This window comes from Marmota monax, unplaced genomic scaffold, assembly GCF_021218885.2.
Source record: "Marmota monax isolate L192 unplaced genomic scaffold, Marmota_monax_Labrador192_F-V1.1 WCK01_AAM20220418_F8-fsc00344, whole genome shotgun sequence".
Classification (NCBI taxonomy): Eukaryota; Metazoa; Chordata; class Mammalia; order Rodentia; family Sciuridae; genus Marmota; species Marmota monax.
This window is the reverse complement of record NW_026692430.1, coordinates 460,195-477,660: the sequence shown is the minus strand read 5'-3', so window position 1 is coordinate 477,660 and position 17,466 is coordinate 460,195. Positions and strand designations below refer to the sequence as shown.

Sequence of the window (17,466 nt, the reverse complement as noted above, 5' to 3'; positions counted from 1 at the left end):
CCTCGAACTAGCAATCCTCCAAGTGAAGGTAGCCCAACCCCAGCACATGGCTCCCAGGCTGGACCAGCCATCCTGTAGACTGTGGCCTCCTTTCCCCGGATTTTTGTATGACATAACCCGTAGGAGGAAGCCCTAAACTCCCACTCCATCCCTCAAAGCAGAGCAAGGACTCAGGCCTGTGGAGCCTCAGCTTTGGACCACTGCTCCCTGCCCGTCCACTCACCTGTCTCACAGGCTACTCAGGCCCTGGGAAAGTAGGTGGCCAGTGTCTCTAAAGGGCACACGGAGGGAAATAGAAGCCAGGGAAGGGAAGAACTGGAGGGGACGGCCACAGCTGAGGCTCAGCCAGGGGCCCTTTCTGCCAGCCCAGGCTGCGCTCGTTCCCACGCCTCTCCCTGTTCCCACAGGCAGGTTCAGGACACTTTCGTGGGACAGGTGCTAGGTGCAGGACCAGGGCACAGAGCCAAAGGAGCCTTGCCCTGACCACACATGTCCAGCTGAGGGGGATTCTAAGCATGATAAGGGCTCTGGCGCCACAGAGTGCTGGGCAGAGGGGAGGGGAGGCCCCCCCTCCTGGCAGTGGGTGGGGCTGGTAAGGTCCCTGGCCCCAGCCTCCTACCCACCGGACCCCTGCCTCTCAGTCCAGGTTCGCCCACTCATCAGCTTTCCTCCATCGCCTGTGTCCCTCGGCGTCTTCAGGGTGCACGTCCTCTGCCAGACACACACAGGCCCATCCCTCCTCCCTCAGCCTCCCAGAAAGCTCTTGCGCTGTTCCAGGGCCCTCTTGTACCCCTTTCCTCTTTAAAACTTCTTATCCATCAGCCCCCCTCCTCCGCCTCTGTGGTCCTTGAATTCTGCTCGCTGTCTCTGGAGGCCATTGCCATGCCCGGGGCCTCAGCACCAACCCAGATCTCTCCCTGAGTCCAAGAGCGTTCTGTTGAGCTCCAGACTGGCATGTCCAGTTACCTCCCAGATGCCCACAGGTACCTCCAAGGCACCTGCCCAAACTCCCAGCTCTTCCCTCTTGCCAGATCCTGTACTCCTCTCTTGGGCCCCCAGCACTGCCCTCCCAGTCAGGCCCATCCAGGCCAGAACCCTGGGGCACCTCCTCCCTGTCTCCTACTCAGTCCCCGAGTCCCGCAGCGTCTACCAGTGTCCACCGCTCTGGCCCCTCTTGAATCCGTCCTCACTGTCTTCACCTTAAGACCTCAGGCAGGGTAGAACGGTGATTGGGAGCTCCGACTCTGGGGTCAAACCCCCCAAGTCGGAATCCTGTCTCTGCCACCTTCTAGGTGGTGACCTCGAGCAGATTCTTAAGCTCTGGGTTTAACTTCTTCTTTTTAAGTGAGATAGCAAATGTTAAATGAGATCGCGTGCCGCCGAGCTGTTAGAACATGGCCCAGGTCTCTTCTCTGTGCGTTGGGTTCAGGGGGCTGTCAGTCAGCGGGGCTTTGGTAGCAGTTCCAACCCTGCACATGCCACCTGCAGCTGCCCTGGTGCCTTCCTCCCGGTGGCTGCCTGGGACCATTCAGCTCCTTCCTGGATCCTCAGTGGGCCTTTATCTTGGGATCACTTTGGTTCCCTTCACTTAGCACCCAAAGCCTTCCTCATCTGCCGCCTGCCCACGCTGTCCTCTCCTGGCGGTGGCTGCTTGCTCAGAGGACACCGGTGCTGTTTCCTGTCGCCTTGTCTCCTCACTTGCGGTTCTCTGCGAGGCCTTTCCCGCCTTCCTCTGCCAGGGAGTGCCTGCTCTGCTTGAAAGTCGGCTCAGTGACCGCCCCTTGAAAAAAGCTTCTCTGGCTTCTTCCATCTCTCACCTCAAGATGAAGACGCACCTGCTCCAGGCTCCGGTGGCAATCTGGGGCACGTCTCTGTCACGGCCTCTCACACTGGCCTGGCCTTGGAGAGACTCGAACATCTTTACAGTTCAAAACCCAGAATTGGGACATACTAGGAACTGGACGAATATAGGAGGGAAGAAAGGAGAGAAGGGGGGAGAGGGAGAGATGGATGGGAGGGAGGCAGTGAGGGAGGGAAGAGGGAGGAAGAGAGGAAGGAAGGGAGGGAGGGAGGAGAAAGGGAGAGAGGAGTCCAGTGCCTGCCTAACCTGAGCCCACCCCAGTGTAATTGGCAACATCTCCAGTCCCTGACAGTCCTCCCTGTGGTCCAACACCATTAATGTTTTTCCCAGATAGAGCTTAGTAATCAAATTATCTGTTTCCCTGGAGAAAAGCAAGGAGAGACCCAAATCAGAGAGAGTTGAAGCTGTTTTACATTTTAAATTTGTCCAGGAGGAACTAGAGAGGGAGAGGTGTGGCTGGAGCAGGTCTGGGGAGGTGGAAGGGCTGGGATGAGCACAGCTGGATGGAGCCTAGAGCAGGGAGCATCGCCCCCGAGGCAGGTGCAGAGAGGGGACTGGGATGGGCACAGTCAGACAGGTGGCAGCAGGCGGATGGACTTGGGAGTGTTCACTTCTAATTATATCATTATTACCATTTTGGCCTTTTTTTCCCCCTAAAATAAGGTGCTTAGTGTAAAAATCAGCCCACATTTTCTGCATAGAGTTGGACAGTAAATATTTTAAGCTTCGTGGGCTGGATGACCTCCGTCACAACTACTCAGAGAACTGAGGAGACCAGCTGGGCACAATAAGTAACCAAATGGACAGGGCCATGTTCCAATAAATCTTTATTCACAAAAATAGGCATTGGGCCACATTTGCCCTGTGGTTTGCTGCCCCTGGCTAGGTGTTGTGGGTTATGGACTGTGATTCTATAATGAGAAGCAAGTCCTGGACCTGTTAAGTGTCAGAGGCCAGCCGAGTCATGTCCCTAATAATTAGAGAATCACTAACAAGTCACTTCATCTTCTGGGGCCTCCGTTTTCCTCCCTCTTAAATATCTGTCAAGTAGCTAAGAGGCTCAGATGGAAGCCTGTAGGATTCAGTGTAACCTAATCCCACTATTCATGTTACTTTAAATAAATATATAGAAGCTCCAATGTGAGCTGCACATGACAGATTTTTTGCTTTGTTGATTTGCCTTTTGTTGTTTAGCGATGTATTCCAAACACCTACAATAGGGCTGAGTACAGAGCGGGCCCTCCAACATTTGTTCAATGAATGGTCACCTTCAAACCTGGCGCTGTGCACATCAGGCCACCTGGGCTCTTTGCCCAGCCCCCTCACAGTGGAAGAGTGCCTTGTTGCTTTCTTCTCTTATCTGTAAAATGGGAAGCATGGTGCCTGCCCTACTAACCCTAGAGGACTTTATCATGTCACTGTAGAGCTGGGCCCAGTAGAGTACAGACCTGACCCAGCAGGGATCCTCAGACTGGACTGTGTACATGAACTCTGCCCCCTGCCAGGGGTTTCCCCCAACAAACTCGCTGCCCTGGTTTTGGGACGGCACCTTGAGCACTCACACGTCACTTCTAAAGCTAAGGTAGGGATTGGCAGCTGGAACCCCCAGAGTACTCATTTCTGTGACATCGCATGAGAGGTCAAGATGGTTTGCTGCTTCCTTCCCCCTTCAATGAGGTCCCGCATTGTTGTCAAAACCAAAGATGTTCCAGGCTGCTCGCTTAATGACCCTATTCCCATTTTATGGCCTTTCCATGTCTGGATGTTGGCCAGGGCTCCCTGGCTGAACACCAACTAAGGATTGGAGTTTTGAGACCCTGTACGCACATTCGGGCCGGGTAACCTTGGGCCTGCTCTTTGTTAGTCTCCTTTATTTGCTTCTTTATTTGCTTTGGGTGTGACTAATCCCAGAGAGCTCTTGGGTCTGTGGCCTTTTGCTGGGTAGTTTGTAAACTGATGTGTTTTCCCGGAGATGTTTAATCTGCAAGCTGTTGCTGTGCTTGAAGGGCCTATTGTGCAAGAGCCACAGCTCAGCAGGCAGGGGAGGCCCTGGGGAAGGCATGGGGTCCAAGAGCCGGCCAGTAGGCCTCTCCTCCCTGATCTGCTGTGGACGCCCTGCATGGCCATCCCCATAATGGCAGATGGTGACAAGCTCTACATAACCAGAATATGTCCACACCACTTAGTTCATGTGGTAGATTCGGTCAGCAGTGTGGGTTTAGATGTTCCCTTGACATTCTTTGTAAGGGGATTTCACTGAGCAGCTCAGTGACAGAGTTTTGTCATTCATTTTGATAGTTGACTATTTCTCTAAAAAGGAGAGGGATTTCCTGATGGCTGAAATGAACCGGGGAGATGACTCATGAGGGTGGGGTAACAGGACTAACCCAAGCTACCTTTTTCTTATGGTGCCACTGGGGCTTGAACCTGGGGATGCTCTACCACTGAGCTCCATCCACAGCCCTTTTTATTTTGAGACGGGGTCTTGCTAAGTTACTGAGGCTGGCCTTGACCTTGAGATCCTCCTGCCTCAGCATCTGGAGTGGTTGGCATTACAGGTGTGTGCCACTGCACCCGGTCCTGAATTGCCTTTACTACAGGTTTTCTTAGATTCCACAGCCCTTTTCAACACACGAACTACAACCTCATTGACTCCCTCAGAGTGACCCCAGCAGTAGCATTATTAGGACCTATTTTATGACTCTTAACCCGGTTGTCATAGACCCAACAAGTGAGGGTGCTGGGGTGACCCACAGTGCTGGCTTGGCTACAACTCACCAGGTTTTAGCTCTGGAAGTCCCACATCCTGGGAGGCCCCTTCTAGTTTGGAAACCGACCTGGTCACTCCACATGGTGCTGAGACTTGAATTGAGGCATGTCCCACGTCAGAGCCCGGCTTCTGCCTCTGCCCGTGCTTCACAGTGCACACACAGCTCCTTGGCTCACTCGCAGACCCTGGCTCAGTAGGGCCTGGCCACCACTGAGGGGCTCCACTTCTAATAAGCTCCCAGGTCTGGGACCCCACTCTGAGTGACAAGGCTACTGCTTCCCTAGGAGCCCTGGAGCTCAGCCCCACCATCTGGGCCAGACATAGCCATCAGCTCAGAGAGCCCAGAAGTTCCCGTCTGTTTGTCGTTGGTGACTTCTGTGCAGCTGACTCCATTCTTCCCTCAACAAGCCCTGACCCTGGACAAGCACTGCCATTCACTCATGGAGACTCACTGGCTTCCCTAGTTTAGCCCCTTTAAGTTCATTGAGGTCCCACGGTGCCAAGTCTGCTATTCTGTGCCCCGACGCAATCCTGGGAGAGCTCATTATGGCACCAGGCCCTCCACCCATGGGCACCTTCAGACTAGCAGGGTGACAGGGCTGGCTGGAGATTGCCTCACCAACCTTGGATTTGGAGACCTCACCTGATTACTTATGGTTTAAGGATGCTCTTGAATATCCTCCAATGTATATCTGGTGGAAATGTTAAACTCTGGGGTCTGTTGTCCTTCCAGAATCAGTGTTTTGGGCTCACAGAATGGGACCATCTGCCTTAATGCTCACAGATTGGAAGTGATGTTGGTATTGACAAACTTGGCTCTGGGGCACTGGGACAATCCAGGGTCTGGCTGATACTGTCCCCTGATTAGACCCTGCCTCACTATTTACCAACAAAGGCTTCATGTTGCTATAACTCCCAAGCTCTGCAGTGTGTCTTACAAAGCGTGATCCTGGAGGCAGCAAGACATGAATTTGAGGTTACACTGCCACTTATAAGCTGGGTGACTGAGTGACCTTGCACCAATTTTTCTCTGAGCTCAGTTTCCCTGCCTATAAAATGGGTGTTTGTTAATACCTACCTCAAAGCAGCATGGTGAGGACAGAGGAAACTAGGTATGTGCAAGATGCCTGACACATAGGAGATACGAATGTCGTCACCTCAATTATTATTATTCTCCTCCTAAGAAACTGAGCCTAGAAATAAGCATGAGTTTTTGGTGGGGTGGAAAGGGCAGAAGGAAGCCCCAGATCTGAGAAGTACCTACAGGGCCGTCAGGGACAGACTGTCAAGGGCAGGCAGAACCAGGCCCCGTCTCCTCCCGCTTCCTGCACCCCTGCTAAGAAGCCATGTTGACCTGTCTCCACAGGCACAGGGAGGATTTGGATGGATGACGTCGCCTGCAAGGGCACAGAGGAAACCATCTTCCGCTGCAGCTTCTCCAAATGGGGGGTGACAAACTGTGGACACGCTGAGGATGCTGGGGTGACATGCTATAGACACTAAAAATGGGCACAGCCCAAGGTCAAGCCCTGTCACCAAGCCTTGCTCCTGCGTTTCTGGGATAGGGACATCGCTTGGAGCTACCTTGGCTGTGCCTCTGCTCTGCCCGGTCCAGTATCCCCAGCCCCCATAGCCCTATCCCCGGACCATGTGACTTGCCACTCTCCTTCCTGACATCTGCTCGAGTGCTCTGTGGGCTCTGTGGGCTCTGTCTCCCTCCCCCCAGGGTTCCTGCTTGGGGAGCCCTGGTCGACTGGACCACCACCGGTTTGCTCAGCCGTCTGAGCCATCCACAGGGCCTCGTATCCACGTTCCCTTCAGTCTCTTGGTTACATTTGAATGCTGAGAAGGTATCGGAGACAAATATGGCAGTGGAGATGGGCGGTATTACGGATCTCTGACTCTTCAGATAATTCCCAAGCCTCATTTAGGCCACGAGTTTCAACATCTGCCTCCCCAGCAAGAGGCAATCCTGAATGACTTGGTTTCCCCTCTTTCCTCTGCCTCCACACACAAGGGGTTAGTTGGGAGGGAACATAGAGGAGAAGCCACCTGTAGGAGCAAGAGGGAATGCAAGACTCCTGCAGAAGCCCAGCTGGAGCTGGAGAAGGGGACTGAAACCAGCATTTATTCAATGACCACCGTGGTGGGCTACATAGTACCTTGGTGCTAAATCAATCCATTTTGCTACATTGGTACAAGGCATGTCCGTCCAGGTAAGGTACTGCCTCCAGGTAGCACTCACCTGGCCTTCAAGTCAGAAACTGAGAGTGCTGAGGCCAAGTTCCCACTGGGAAGGCCTGAGCAAGAAGCTTGGGCCAGAGACACGGGTGCTTAGAAAGCCACACAGATGTGAAGGGCTGACTGGGAGGGTGAGCGCCCATGTTAACTTGAGTCACCGCTTGGTCATCGGGCAGTCAGGGTTAAAGGCAAGTCGAGTATGTCTCAGAACTGTTAGGAAGTGGTGACATTGCACCTTCTAGGCCTCTTCAGGTGTGTTCCTGTGGTCAGGGGACACAAGTCCTGATGGATCTTATAGGATGGAAGGAAGTGAGGACTCCCTATAATTTCCAGGGGAGTGAGAGGCCAGGGCCCTCCACTCATCTGCAATCTCTGTCCCCTCCTGGTGATCGGGAGGTCAGACTCTGAAGTGTACATGAGGAGGAGGTTGGACTGGGCCATGTTCTGGGGCTGGGGGCTGCTACCTGGTAGCAAGTCCTTTCAGCTCCATCTCTCCTTGGAGGAATCACAAACTCATAGTTGGATACACGATCGCCTGTCACCTCAGGTGAGCATTATTGTGTGTTGGGAAACTGAGACCTGGGTCCCTTCAAGCATAGGCCCAGCAAAGGCCTGGCTGAAAACCAAGCCAATATGTGCCCTTGGTCATTCTTTGCTTACAGTATGCTTGTTATTCACCAGTGTCCTAAGGATCAGAGACTCTCCTTCTGATCAGTTGCTATGTTTACATAACACGCATGTGCTCATGCATCTTTTCCCAGAGCCAATATATGTATGCATATATAAACACAGCACTCCTTACTACATAGCTCAGCTCATTGCAAAGTTTGCATTTAAAGCAAAATACTAAAGGTGGAAAGATGTCACTTTGAAAAGAATTCACAACTCAGTTCTAGCAAAGAAATTGTTACCCCACCAGTGAAGACTCAGATAAATTTTTTACTTGGTCTTTTCATTTGGGGAAACACACATCTTGTTTTAAATAAAATAAAAACAATGTTGAAAACTGTTTGAACCTTAAACATAGAAGTCGGCTAGTTTACATACCTACCTAAGAGGACATGGAACTGACCATGGACCTGTATATTTCAGGGACTAAAGGAAATTAGGCCTGGCCTAAAATATATCAAACCTTTTGTAAGAAAGAATTTCAATAAAGTGAAAAACATGTCACCAATATCTTCTCCATCATGTTTTTTTTTTTTTTCTCATGAAAACCCAGGGAGTGTGGGGAGGGCTCTGAGGTTGATAGCCTGATCATTTTCCGGCAGGGCTTGGTAACAAGGGCTGTCTATGAAAAGCTGCTTGACTACTTCTGGAAGACAGAAGGATCTGGACCAAGAGCCTGATGGAACATGTCCTAGTCTGTTTTCTATTGCTATAACAGAACACCTGAGACTGGGGAATTTATAAAAGAAAAGAGATTAATTTGGGATCACAGTTCTAGAGACTGGGAACTCTAAAATTAGACAGTCACACTTGGTGAAAGACTTGAACTGCCTCCGCTCAGGGGTGAGCAGGTGCATGCAAAAGACAAAACACGAGAAATGGACTTGCTCTATAACAAACCAGTCTGGCAGTCACTACGCCAGTCCTATAAGGGAGAGAACTTGTGGGAGAAAGGCATCCATCCATCCATGAGGATTCTGACCCTGTGACCCAAACTCTGCCAATGCTGCACTTTGAGGAATTGAAGTTCCAACATCGAACTTTAGGGGAACACAGGCAAACCTCGGCAGACTTGATGTCTGCAGCCTTGTTTGGGAATCCAAAGGAAACAGGTCTCAAGCAGAACATCACAAGTGATTGCTGGAGAGAACTGCTTTTGAATTCAATAAAAAGAAGACCACCTGCCCACCGGCATTTCCTCCCATCTCCAGAGCTCTCAATGGGGAGAGCTACATTTACCATCAGAAGGTCATAGAGAGTTAGGCCACGTGTGTGGAAGACTCTGGTCACTGTGTCGCCCTGGCCACAGGCTCGGAGCTGACACCTCTGGGAAAACCTCACATTAAGTGTGCTATGGGCCACGACAACTTGCTGAGCTGGCAGAAAGGCTGATTGTTCTAGAAATCCACACAAGAGGTGCCCCCACCAAAAGCCTGGCAGTGCAGCCCTCCGTGTGATTCTGGTTCTGTGCACAGCCCATGACGGAGGGCAGCAGCCCTCTTTTCCTCCCTCTCTGTTGTCTAGAAGGCACCATGATGGCCGTCACGATCTGTGACCATGAGACCTTGCTCTACATCCCCCGAACCATCACTAAACACAGCCACTTCGTGGACGAGGTTTGACGTGAGGAGTGACAACTTTCTTAACCACAGGTACCAACGCTAGTTTCTTCAGTGACTTTGATGACAAAAAGATCCGTTACTCTAACATTTCTGTAAAGGCTGGGTGCGTAAATCACCCACTCCTGTCCTTAGAGTGGCCTTCCCCCACCTTCCATGGACGACCCCTCCCCAGGCCTCCTGCTCCCCTCCTGCCTCCACCTCTTGGAGCTGAGGGAGGCTCTGCCTGACTGAGCCTGGCTCCTCTCCCCTCTGTACCCCTCTGGACAAGGTGATGGAGCTTTCAGGAAAGACTTTCCACTCTGACTGGAGGCTGTGCAGGCTCTGGTGACAGTTCTTCTTAGAAGTTATGCTTCCCAGCCCCATGGGGTTCACACACGAGCAATGGATATTGAGCCCAAGACTGAAGGGGACCCCCAGGCACCTTTGTGGAACTTCTTCTGCACCATTCCCTTCTTGCAGGTCCTGAGAGATTGGGCAAATCATGGTGCCCTTGCCTCTCCCCTCGCTCGTCTGCCTCCTCACTCGGTGGTTTGCTGGACCTGGGCCCCTCCCAGTGAGACAGAAAACCCAGACCAAGGTGGGGCTCCCCTCACTCGTCCCCCTTTTCTCAGGGACCACAGTCTTCTGCAACATGTTGTCCGATGTCTGAAACGATAGGTTTCAAGTAGTCCGTACAATTTGCAATTTCCTGGTTATGGAGAGGGGGAGTAATTCTGGGAAATTCTCTCTCAGGGCCAGAAGTTGAGGTCCTCCCAGTGGCTATTTTCTGGGCCAGGAGAATCATAAGGGAACTCGCTTTGTTGTTCAAATATAACACAAGGATTTGGCAGAAACTTGCTCTGGAATGAGTCCCCAGGTGGGAAGAGGTGACAGAACAGAACAAGCAGAGGCTTCCCGCAACATTCTCTCCTGGTCCCCGTCACAGTGTCCCCCAAGCCCGCGCCCCAGATTCCCTTCAAAGGTCAGCCCCGAGACTCTTGGTTGGCTCTCCTTAGCACTGGCAGAGTTAAGCTATGGGTGAGCAATGAGGGAATAACTTGAGGAAAACACAAACAGGCTTAAAACAGAAAAATGTTCAAAATAGAAGTCTCAGACTATTCAATAACTACGTCTATTGTGGCCCCAAAGAGTTGGGAACACTTTCCTGGCCCCTTGCCCAGCTCACTGGCCTCTCGGCTCCTGCCTATGTCCACACATTGATGCTTTGTCACTTCCCATCCTGTGTTCTCCTCTGCAAATAGGAGGCAGCATGTTCCCCATCACCACGTGGCCCCACTCCCTGAGACCTGGCCCTGGCTCCAAGGGACGGACCTCATGGTTGTGCAATGGGCAGAGCCAGGTCCGTTTTCGGGGATACAGTGAAACGACTTTCTCTCTGGTGGAACCCACAGGAACTGCGTGGACAAAGCTCTCTCCCTTGGTTCATTTGTATGTTCACCTAATCCATATTTATTGAGTGTCTACCATGGACAAGGCCCTGTCCTATGTCCAGGAGATACAGGGTAGGGCGAGCGCTTCGTCCCTGTCCTCATGAAGGTTACACTCTAGCTCTTCACCTTTCCACAGGTTTTTGTGCCACATTAGCCCCCCAAGAGCAATACTATCCAAGAGCAGGACGTCCACAGGTGAAGGCAACAGTGGTTGCTTGCCAAGCCACTTACGCAAAACAAAGAGCTAACCGTATTTTAAAAATTTAAAAATGGCATCTTGATTGCTAATGAGTTAGCAATAGCACACGTGGCTCTGTTTACATGAATAATCAACAACAGGGGATGCAAATGGTTCAAGAGTGAGAATGTAATCCCATCCTCCATAGTAGTAGTAGATGAGCAGGGACGGAAGACAGAAGCCATGGTCAGCACTCCTTGACTACTTGTCATGGGAAGCTCCCGAGGCTCAACACAACCATCTCCCTGAATCCTTATACCCACTGGCTCTGTCCTAACCATCCCAGATCTCCACAGGAGGAAACTCAGGTATTGAGAGGATCATGCAGGAATTGGAGAAGTAGAACCTGAATCCAGGAAATCATAAGCATTACTATTATATTAGTTTTGTAACCTAGCAACAAGAAAACTCGACTCTAAAGAGGACAGAAGCAAAATCATAGACCAACTGTGTTAATAGAATAGAATAGAATAGCCCTGAGTCCTGTTCATGTGCCCACAGAGATAAACAGCTCTACATTCAATTAATTGCATCCAAATGACCCCAGTGCAGCACCTATTGAGAGTGAGCCCCCAGCAACCCAGGCAGAGAGATCGCAGGCTTCCTGTGATTCCCAATAGACTCTGAAAAGAAGCGGAAATTCCTCCTCCCTGGCCAGTCCCAGAGGATCTGGCTTTGTAAAATTTTGAAGGAGTCAAGGAAAGAAAGGGTTGGTGGATTGGATTTCAAACCAAACCATTTGGGTTTATAATTTCTTCCCTCTCTAAAATATTTGAACTACTTATTTATTTGCTTTCAAATCACAGATTGGACTGAGGAGGAAATTTTGTTGACAAGGAGGGACATATAACTCGATGCAAGGAATGTCAGAAGCCTCACCAGGCATATTACGGCAAATGGAATCATCTTTCCTGAATCAGAATTAAGAGCCATGTACTATTTTACAGTGACTGTATTTCCCGAGTCATCTAGTTACAGTCAGACAAATGCCATGATTCTGCCGTGTGCTTCTGAGGTGTAGTTATGAATGAACTTGGAAAAGGTCAGTGCTCTGAGGTTCTTCTTGGGTGGCTTAGTATTGGTCAGGAGGGAGCAAAAGGCAGGCAGGTATTTCTCATTGACCCAGGTGGGGTATGCCAGAGTGAGTTGGTTCAGCCTGGTCTATGAGGTTGAGGTAACTGACAGGAGGAAAGTCAGGGGAGGAACTGGGTTGGTGAGCAATCTGGAGACTTCTACAAGGATTCGGAGTTTTGAGTTGGGACCCAGAAACTTCAGATTCTATAATATAAACAAACCCAGAGAAAGGCAATTAGATGGTGTGAACTCTCTCCTACTGTCAACTTCTTATCTGAAATTCCAGGTACTAGTGTCCTCTGATGGCAAGATTCCTCTGCCTGTGGCAAAGAAATTTTGAGGATGCCATTCTGGGGGTTGTTTCATGCACTGGATTGATCCATCCCCCTTGGAGGCTGTGCCTTTGTTCAGGGCCATCTCTCGTCAAGTGGGGAGGGCTACTGCCTGAGCACCAGCTTTGGTTGGAATGGCCTTAGCTGTCAATAGAAAGTCTAGGACCATTCATTTCCTACTCATCTCAGAAAATTAAAATCAGAGTTTTTATTAAAATTTACACATAATGACATTCACTTATTTTACTAAAATGATGACCCTAATCAATCAGATTTAGTGAAATACCCAGCTAGGTACCTCCTCCTGCAAATGTTGTGATGCCCAAACTCTAACTTTGTGCAAGGGCTGGATCAGATCGTGACATGATCATTCCTTGCTTCTTTTAGAAGCCAAAGTTGTGTCCTGGGGCATCAGCCCAGCCTGGCACCCAAAGTCCCTTGCCACTTCCCAGGGACCATCCATTATGAAGTGATTATATTTCAGCCCCAACCACATCCTGAAACTCAGCTTTGCAGTACTGCCTGACATTGAAATGGCGCTTGGGTTCTCGGGACTCCCTGGTGGCTCTGCGCATAGAGAGCACTAGAGGGAGAGTGTGAGGCTCCATCCTGTCCTGCTGTCCACTGCTACAGGAAGGAGGCTCTTCCTCCTTGACCCTTTCCCGATTGCTGGAGGTTTCTGTAAACATGGCCCCAGCAAGAAGTCCTCCTCCTGACAGCCGAGATTCCTTCCTGTAGCCTCAGCCGGATCCAGGCTGCGGGTTTCCCCACACTTTAGAACCCGCCCCAGACACAGCATGGGATAGAAGGCGGAGCGGCAGCTCTGCAGACCCCCCCACTTTTTCTCCCCGAGTCGTCCTGGTACCCTTGCACGAGGTTGTCTTTGCCACCATCATGGTATTCACTTACCCTTCTGCACTTTCAATTAACCAGATAATGATTCTTTCCACTGCATTTCCTCTCAAATAACTGGTGCTACACAGTGAAATGTATGAAGTAATTGCTGGCACTCCCCCTTCAGAAATAGTCACCGAATGCCACCATTTCTTCTGTGTTTAAACACTCAAACAAAACATTGCTGGGCTGGGGTTGTGGCTCAGTGGTAGAGCGCTCACCTAGCAAGTGTGAGGCACTGGGTTCGATCCTCAGCACCACATATAAATAAATGAATAAAACAAAGCTCCATCAACATCTAAAAAATTTACTAAAAAAACATTGTTAATAAACATCAACAAAAACTTTGGCTCTCGCCTTATTTAAAATATGATACAGAAATTTAGTAAATAACTTGGAAGACACTATACCTATGTCATAAGCCCTAAAACAGTTTTGTAGGTTAGTTTTCCTACGAAAGTGACCCAGAGTCTACAGAACCCAACTCAGATGAGCATCCACAGCCTGAGGTTGGTGTGATGCTCAATGAGCCCCTCATGGTCAGAAGGGGGAACACTGTGGTAGTGCTGGAGATACAAGTCGCAAAAGAGGCCCTCTGTTCCAACCAGTCAAGTCTGAGACAACTGCCGAAGAGGCTCACGGGATTGTGGGCAAGCTGCCTACTCTGGCTCTGGAGGATCCAGCGGGAGACCAGGGTCACATGGCAAATGAGATTGCTCCAAAACACTGATAAAGAGAAAACCAGAAAGGCCTCCAGGGGGCTTAGCATGTGTGAGGTCCTGGGTTCAAATCCCAGAACAAGAGAGGAAGGAAGGAGAGAGAGGAAGGAAGGAAGGAAGGAAGGAAGGAAGGAAGGAAGGAAGGAAGGAAGGAAGGAGCCAGAGATGGGGAAACATTACAGAGAGAGGAACAAAGATAAAAACAACAGCAAATGTCTCTTTAAATCACTCAAAGGAAAAAAAGGACGTTGCCAACCTAGAATTCTTAGCCCAGTGAATATATCTTTCAAGCACAAAGGTGAAATGCTGATTATTTCCAGATACACAACAGTGGAAAGGATTTGCCAGCATATCTGAGCTGCCGGAAATGTTACAGGAAGTCCTTCGTGCCAAAGCGCCATGATAGGAGACGGGAACATGTAGCCACCCAAAGACCAGCATCCTGCAAATGTCACCACACGGGTAAATATAACCAATAGCTTTCTTGATGCTTAAGTTTCTGGAAAAAATAATGAATTGCTCAAAACAAATAACAACAACAACAACAACAATGTCTTGTCCTGGAAAGAACAAGGAACAACTGGAACTTTCGTGCCCTGCTAGTGGGGATGTAAAATGATACAACCACCCTGGAAAACAATTTGGCAGTTTCTTAAAGCCTGCAACACGTACCTACCACAAGACCCTGCCATTTCACTGATAGGCATTTGCCCAGGAGAAATGAAAGCACATGTTCACACAAAGACTTATACACAAATGTTCCGAGTAGCTTTGTCTGACAAGAACTGGAACAACTGAAATGTCCACCAGCAGATGAGTGGCTAGACAAATGTTGGAGCCATACGATGGACAGAACTGTGGATGAACAAAGCTGAAATCCTGAACTTTAAAAGGCTGGGGATGTAGCTCAGTGGTAGAGCACTTGCCCAGCAGGTGCGAAGCCCTGGGTTCAACCTCAGCCCGCGCGCACACACACACACACACACGCACACACACTTTGAGATAGAAAAAGATGATATTAACAGATCTGAAGCAAAACTAATCAAGAAGAAAAAAAGAGAAGATACAAACAAAAAACTATTGGCATGTAAATGAGGACAGAGTAGAGAGGCAGCAGAGAAATAAAATGAAAATAGAGAATATTATTAACAGCTTTATGCCTGAAGTATTCTCCTGGAAAATTAGATGGAGCTGCAAAAAAAAAATGTTTTTAAATAACAAAACAGAATCAAGATTTAAAAACTTGAATAGTGCAATAACATTTAAGGAAATAGAATCTGTGGTTGAAAATATTCCCACAGGGCTGGGGATGTGGCTCAAGCGGTATTGCGCTCGCCTGGCATGCGTGTGGCCCGGGTTCGATCCTCAGTACCACATACAAACAAAGATGTTGTGTCTGCCGAAAACTAAAAAATAAATATTAAAATTCTCAAAAAAAAGAAAATATTCCCACAAAGAAAACACCAGGCTCAGATGATTAAAAGGTAAACCTTACAGACATCCAAAGAACAGAGAATCTGAATCTTATACGGATAGTTCCAAACACTAAGAAAGAGAAAACACTCCATCCAATTCATTTCATGAAACTTGAATCACTTTCATAACAAAACAAGAGAGAAACATAAGAAAAGGGAAAGATGATAGGCGAATCTCATCCACCAACAGAGAACCGAAACCGTAAACATCATATTAACAAATAGAATCCTGCAAAAATGGTTGGGTGTGGTGGTACACCCCTGTAATCCCAGAAGCTCAGGAGGCTGAGGCGAGAGGATCATGAGTTCAAAGCCAGCCTCAGCAAAAGTGAGGCCCTAAGCAACTCAGTGAGACCCTGTCTCTAAATAAAATACAAAATAGGATTAGGATGTGACTCAGTGGTTGAGTGCCCCTGAGTTCAATCCCAGTAACCCCCCCCCCCCCGCCTAAAAAACAATCCAGAAAAAAAAAAATCACACATTGTGCCAAGTTGGATTTATTCTAGGAATACAAACTTGATTAGAAAATCTGTTAATGTAATTCAACCTATTAACATATTAAAGGAGAAAAGGTTATCTAAGTAGATGTAGAAAAGTCAATATTCATCAAAATAAAAACCCTTTGTTAACTCACATGAGATGGGAACCTCTCATAAAGGTGTCTATGAACAATTTAGTCAGAAGCAGACTCAAATGCACATATTACTAATATAAAGATTATAATAAATGAGATAACAATGCCAGTGGTCTGTGCTGCCTTTCAGCAATGTGCCGGAGATCTTGAGATGCACAGTAAGAAAAGAAAAGGAAAAAAACTATGAGGACTGGAAAGGAACAAAACTAAGTGTCTGCAGGTGATGTGGTGTAGACAGCCCAGGATAATCAGTGGACAAACACCACGGAACAACGAGAGCTCAATACGTGAATGGGTGACCCAGATGTGAACACACACACCTCCTCACTTTTAGACAGGCTCTGAACTCAGAAGTTTAAAAACAAAGAAAAAATATATCTATGTGCTAATCTTTACGCCTCTTAAAAGTATGAATAGCAGCAAAATACTCCCATTGAAATAGTCAAACAGATGAACTCATCACCAAGGTCCTGTCTTGGGGTCCACGCAGCCCTTGGCCACTGGGTCCCAGGCCACCTCTCTAGCACCATCTCGTCCTGCTGCCCACTCCCAGCTCCTCATTCCGTCCCACCGGACATCTTAACACGTCTGCTGTTTTCTGCATGGACTTCTTCCCTCTGCTGCCCCACTCCTGCCCCTCACCATGTCCTTTGATCTCAGCCTAAACATCACTGCTCCCTGAGGGAGCCTTGCCTGATCCCCACATGAGGGGACGTCCCTCGTTACCAGCTGCCACGGTACCCTGACACCTCCCCTTCTATACTATCCCTCCTTTATGTCTAGTGTCTGATTTCCTTGGTAAACTGTCAGCTCCATGAGGGCAGGAGCTGGGCCTTCTTCTCCACTGTCACCAACACCTAATAAAGGGCCTGATAAACGTAGTTCTGTGGTCTGAATGTTTGTCTTCCTCCAAATTCTCAAGTTGAAAGAAAACCTAACCCCCTGACCCAGGTGATGGTGTGAGGAGGTGGGGCCTTGGGAGGTGATGAGGTCAGGGGTGGAACCCACATGAATTGGGTTAAAGTCCTTGTAAAAGATCCTCAAGGAGAGCTCCTTTGCCCCTTCTGCATATCCACAGGGAGAAGATGGCTTTTCATGAGCCAGGAAGCCGACCTACACAGACACCAACCTGTTGGAGCCTTGTCTTGGACTTTCCAGCCTCCCCAACTGTGAGACATAAACTTCTGTTGTTTATAAAGTACCAGTCCATGATGGTTTGTTATAGCAGCCAAAATGGACAGAGGTACGAGGTATTTAATATGTGACAAAATAAGATGGGACAGGGGGTGGAAAAATCCTTTCCTCTCTGCACTAGAGAGTGGAAAGAGGACTTACATGGTGGTGGAGTGAGGGGAATGGGGGTGTGACTTTGCTTTCTGGGGAACCATCTCCATCCGTGGTGGAATATCACTTTTTTTTTTTTGGACTAGGGATTGAACTCAGGGGCACTTGGCCACTGAGGCACATCCCCAGCCCTATTTTGTTTTTTATTTCTTTTAAAGTCCAT

General features: G+C 49.0%; 1 protein-coding gene across 2 annotated transcripts in view; it reads left to right on the top strand.

The window, feature by feature from the left end:
• Scara5 (scavenger receptor class A member 5) overlaps positions 1-8,049 on the top strand; it is a 106,086-nt gene extending 98,037 nt beyond the window's left edge. For both annotated transcript variants that reach the window (XM_046442954.2, XM_046442955.2), the window contains one exon: positions 5,998-8,049. In XM_046442954.2, the coding sequence (XP_046298910.1) occupies positions 5,998-6,134 (137 nt within the window). In that variant the 3' untranslated portion in view covers positions 6,135-8,049. The remainder of the gene's footprint in view (positions 1-5,997) is intronic.
• Positions 8,050-17,466: the final 9,417 nt, after the last annotated feature.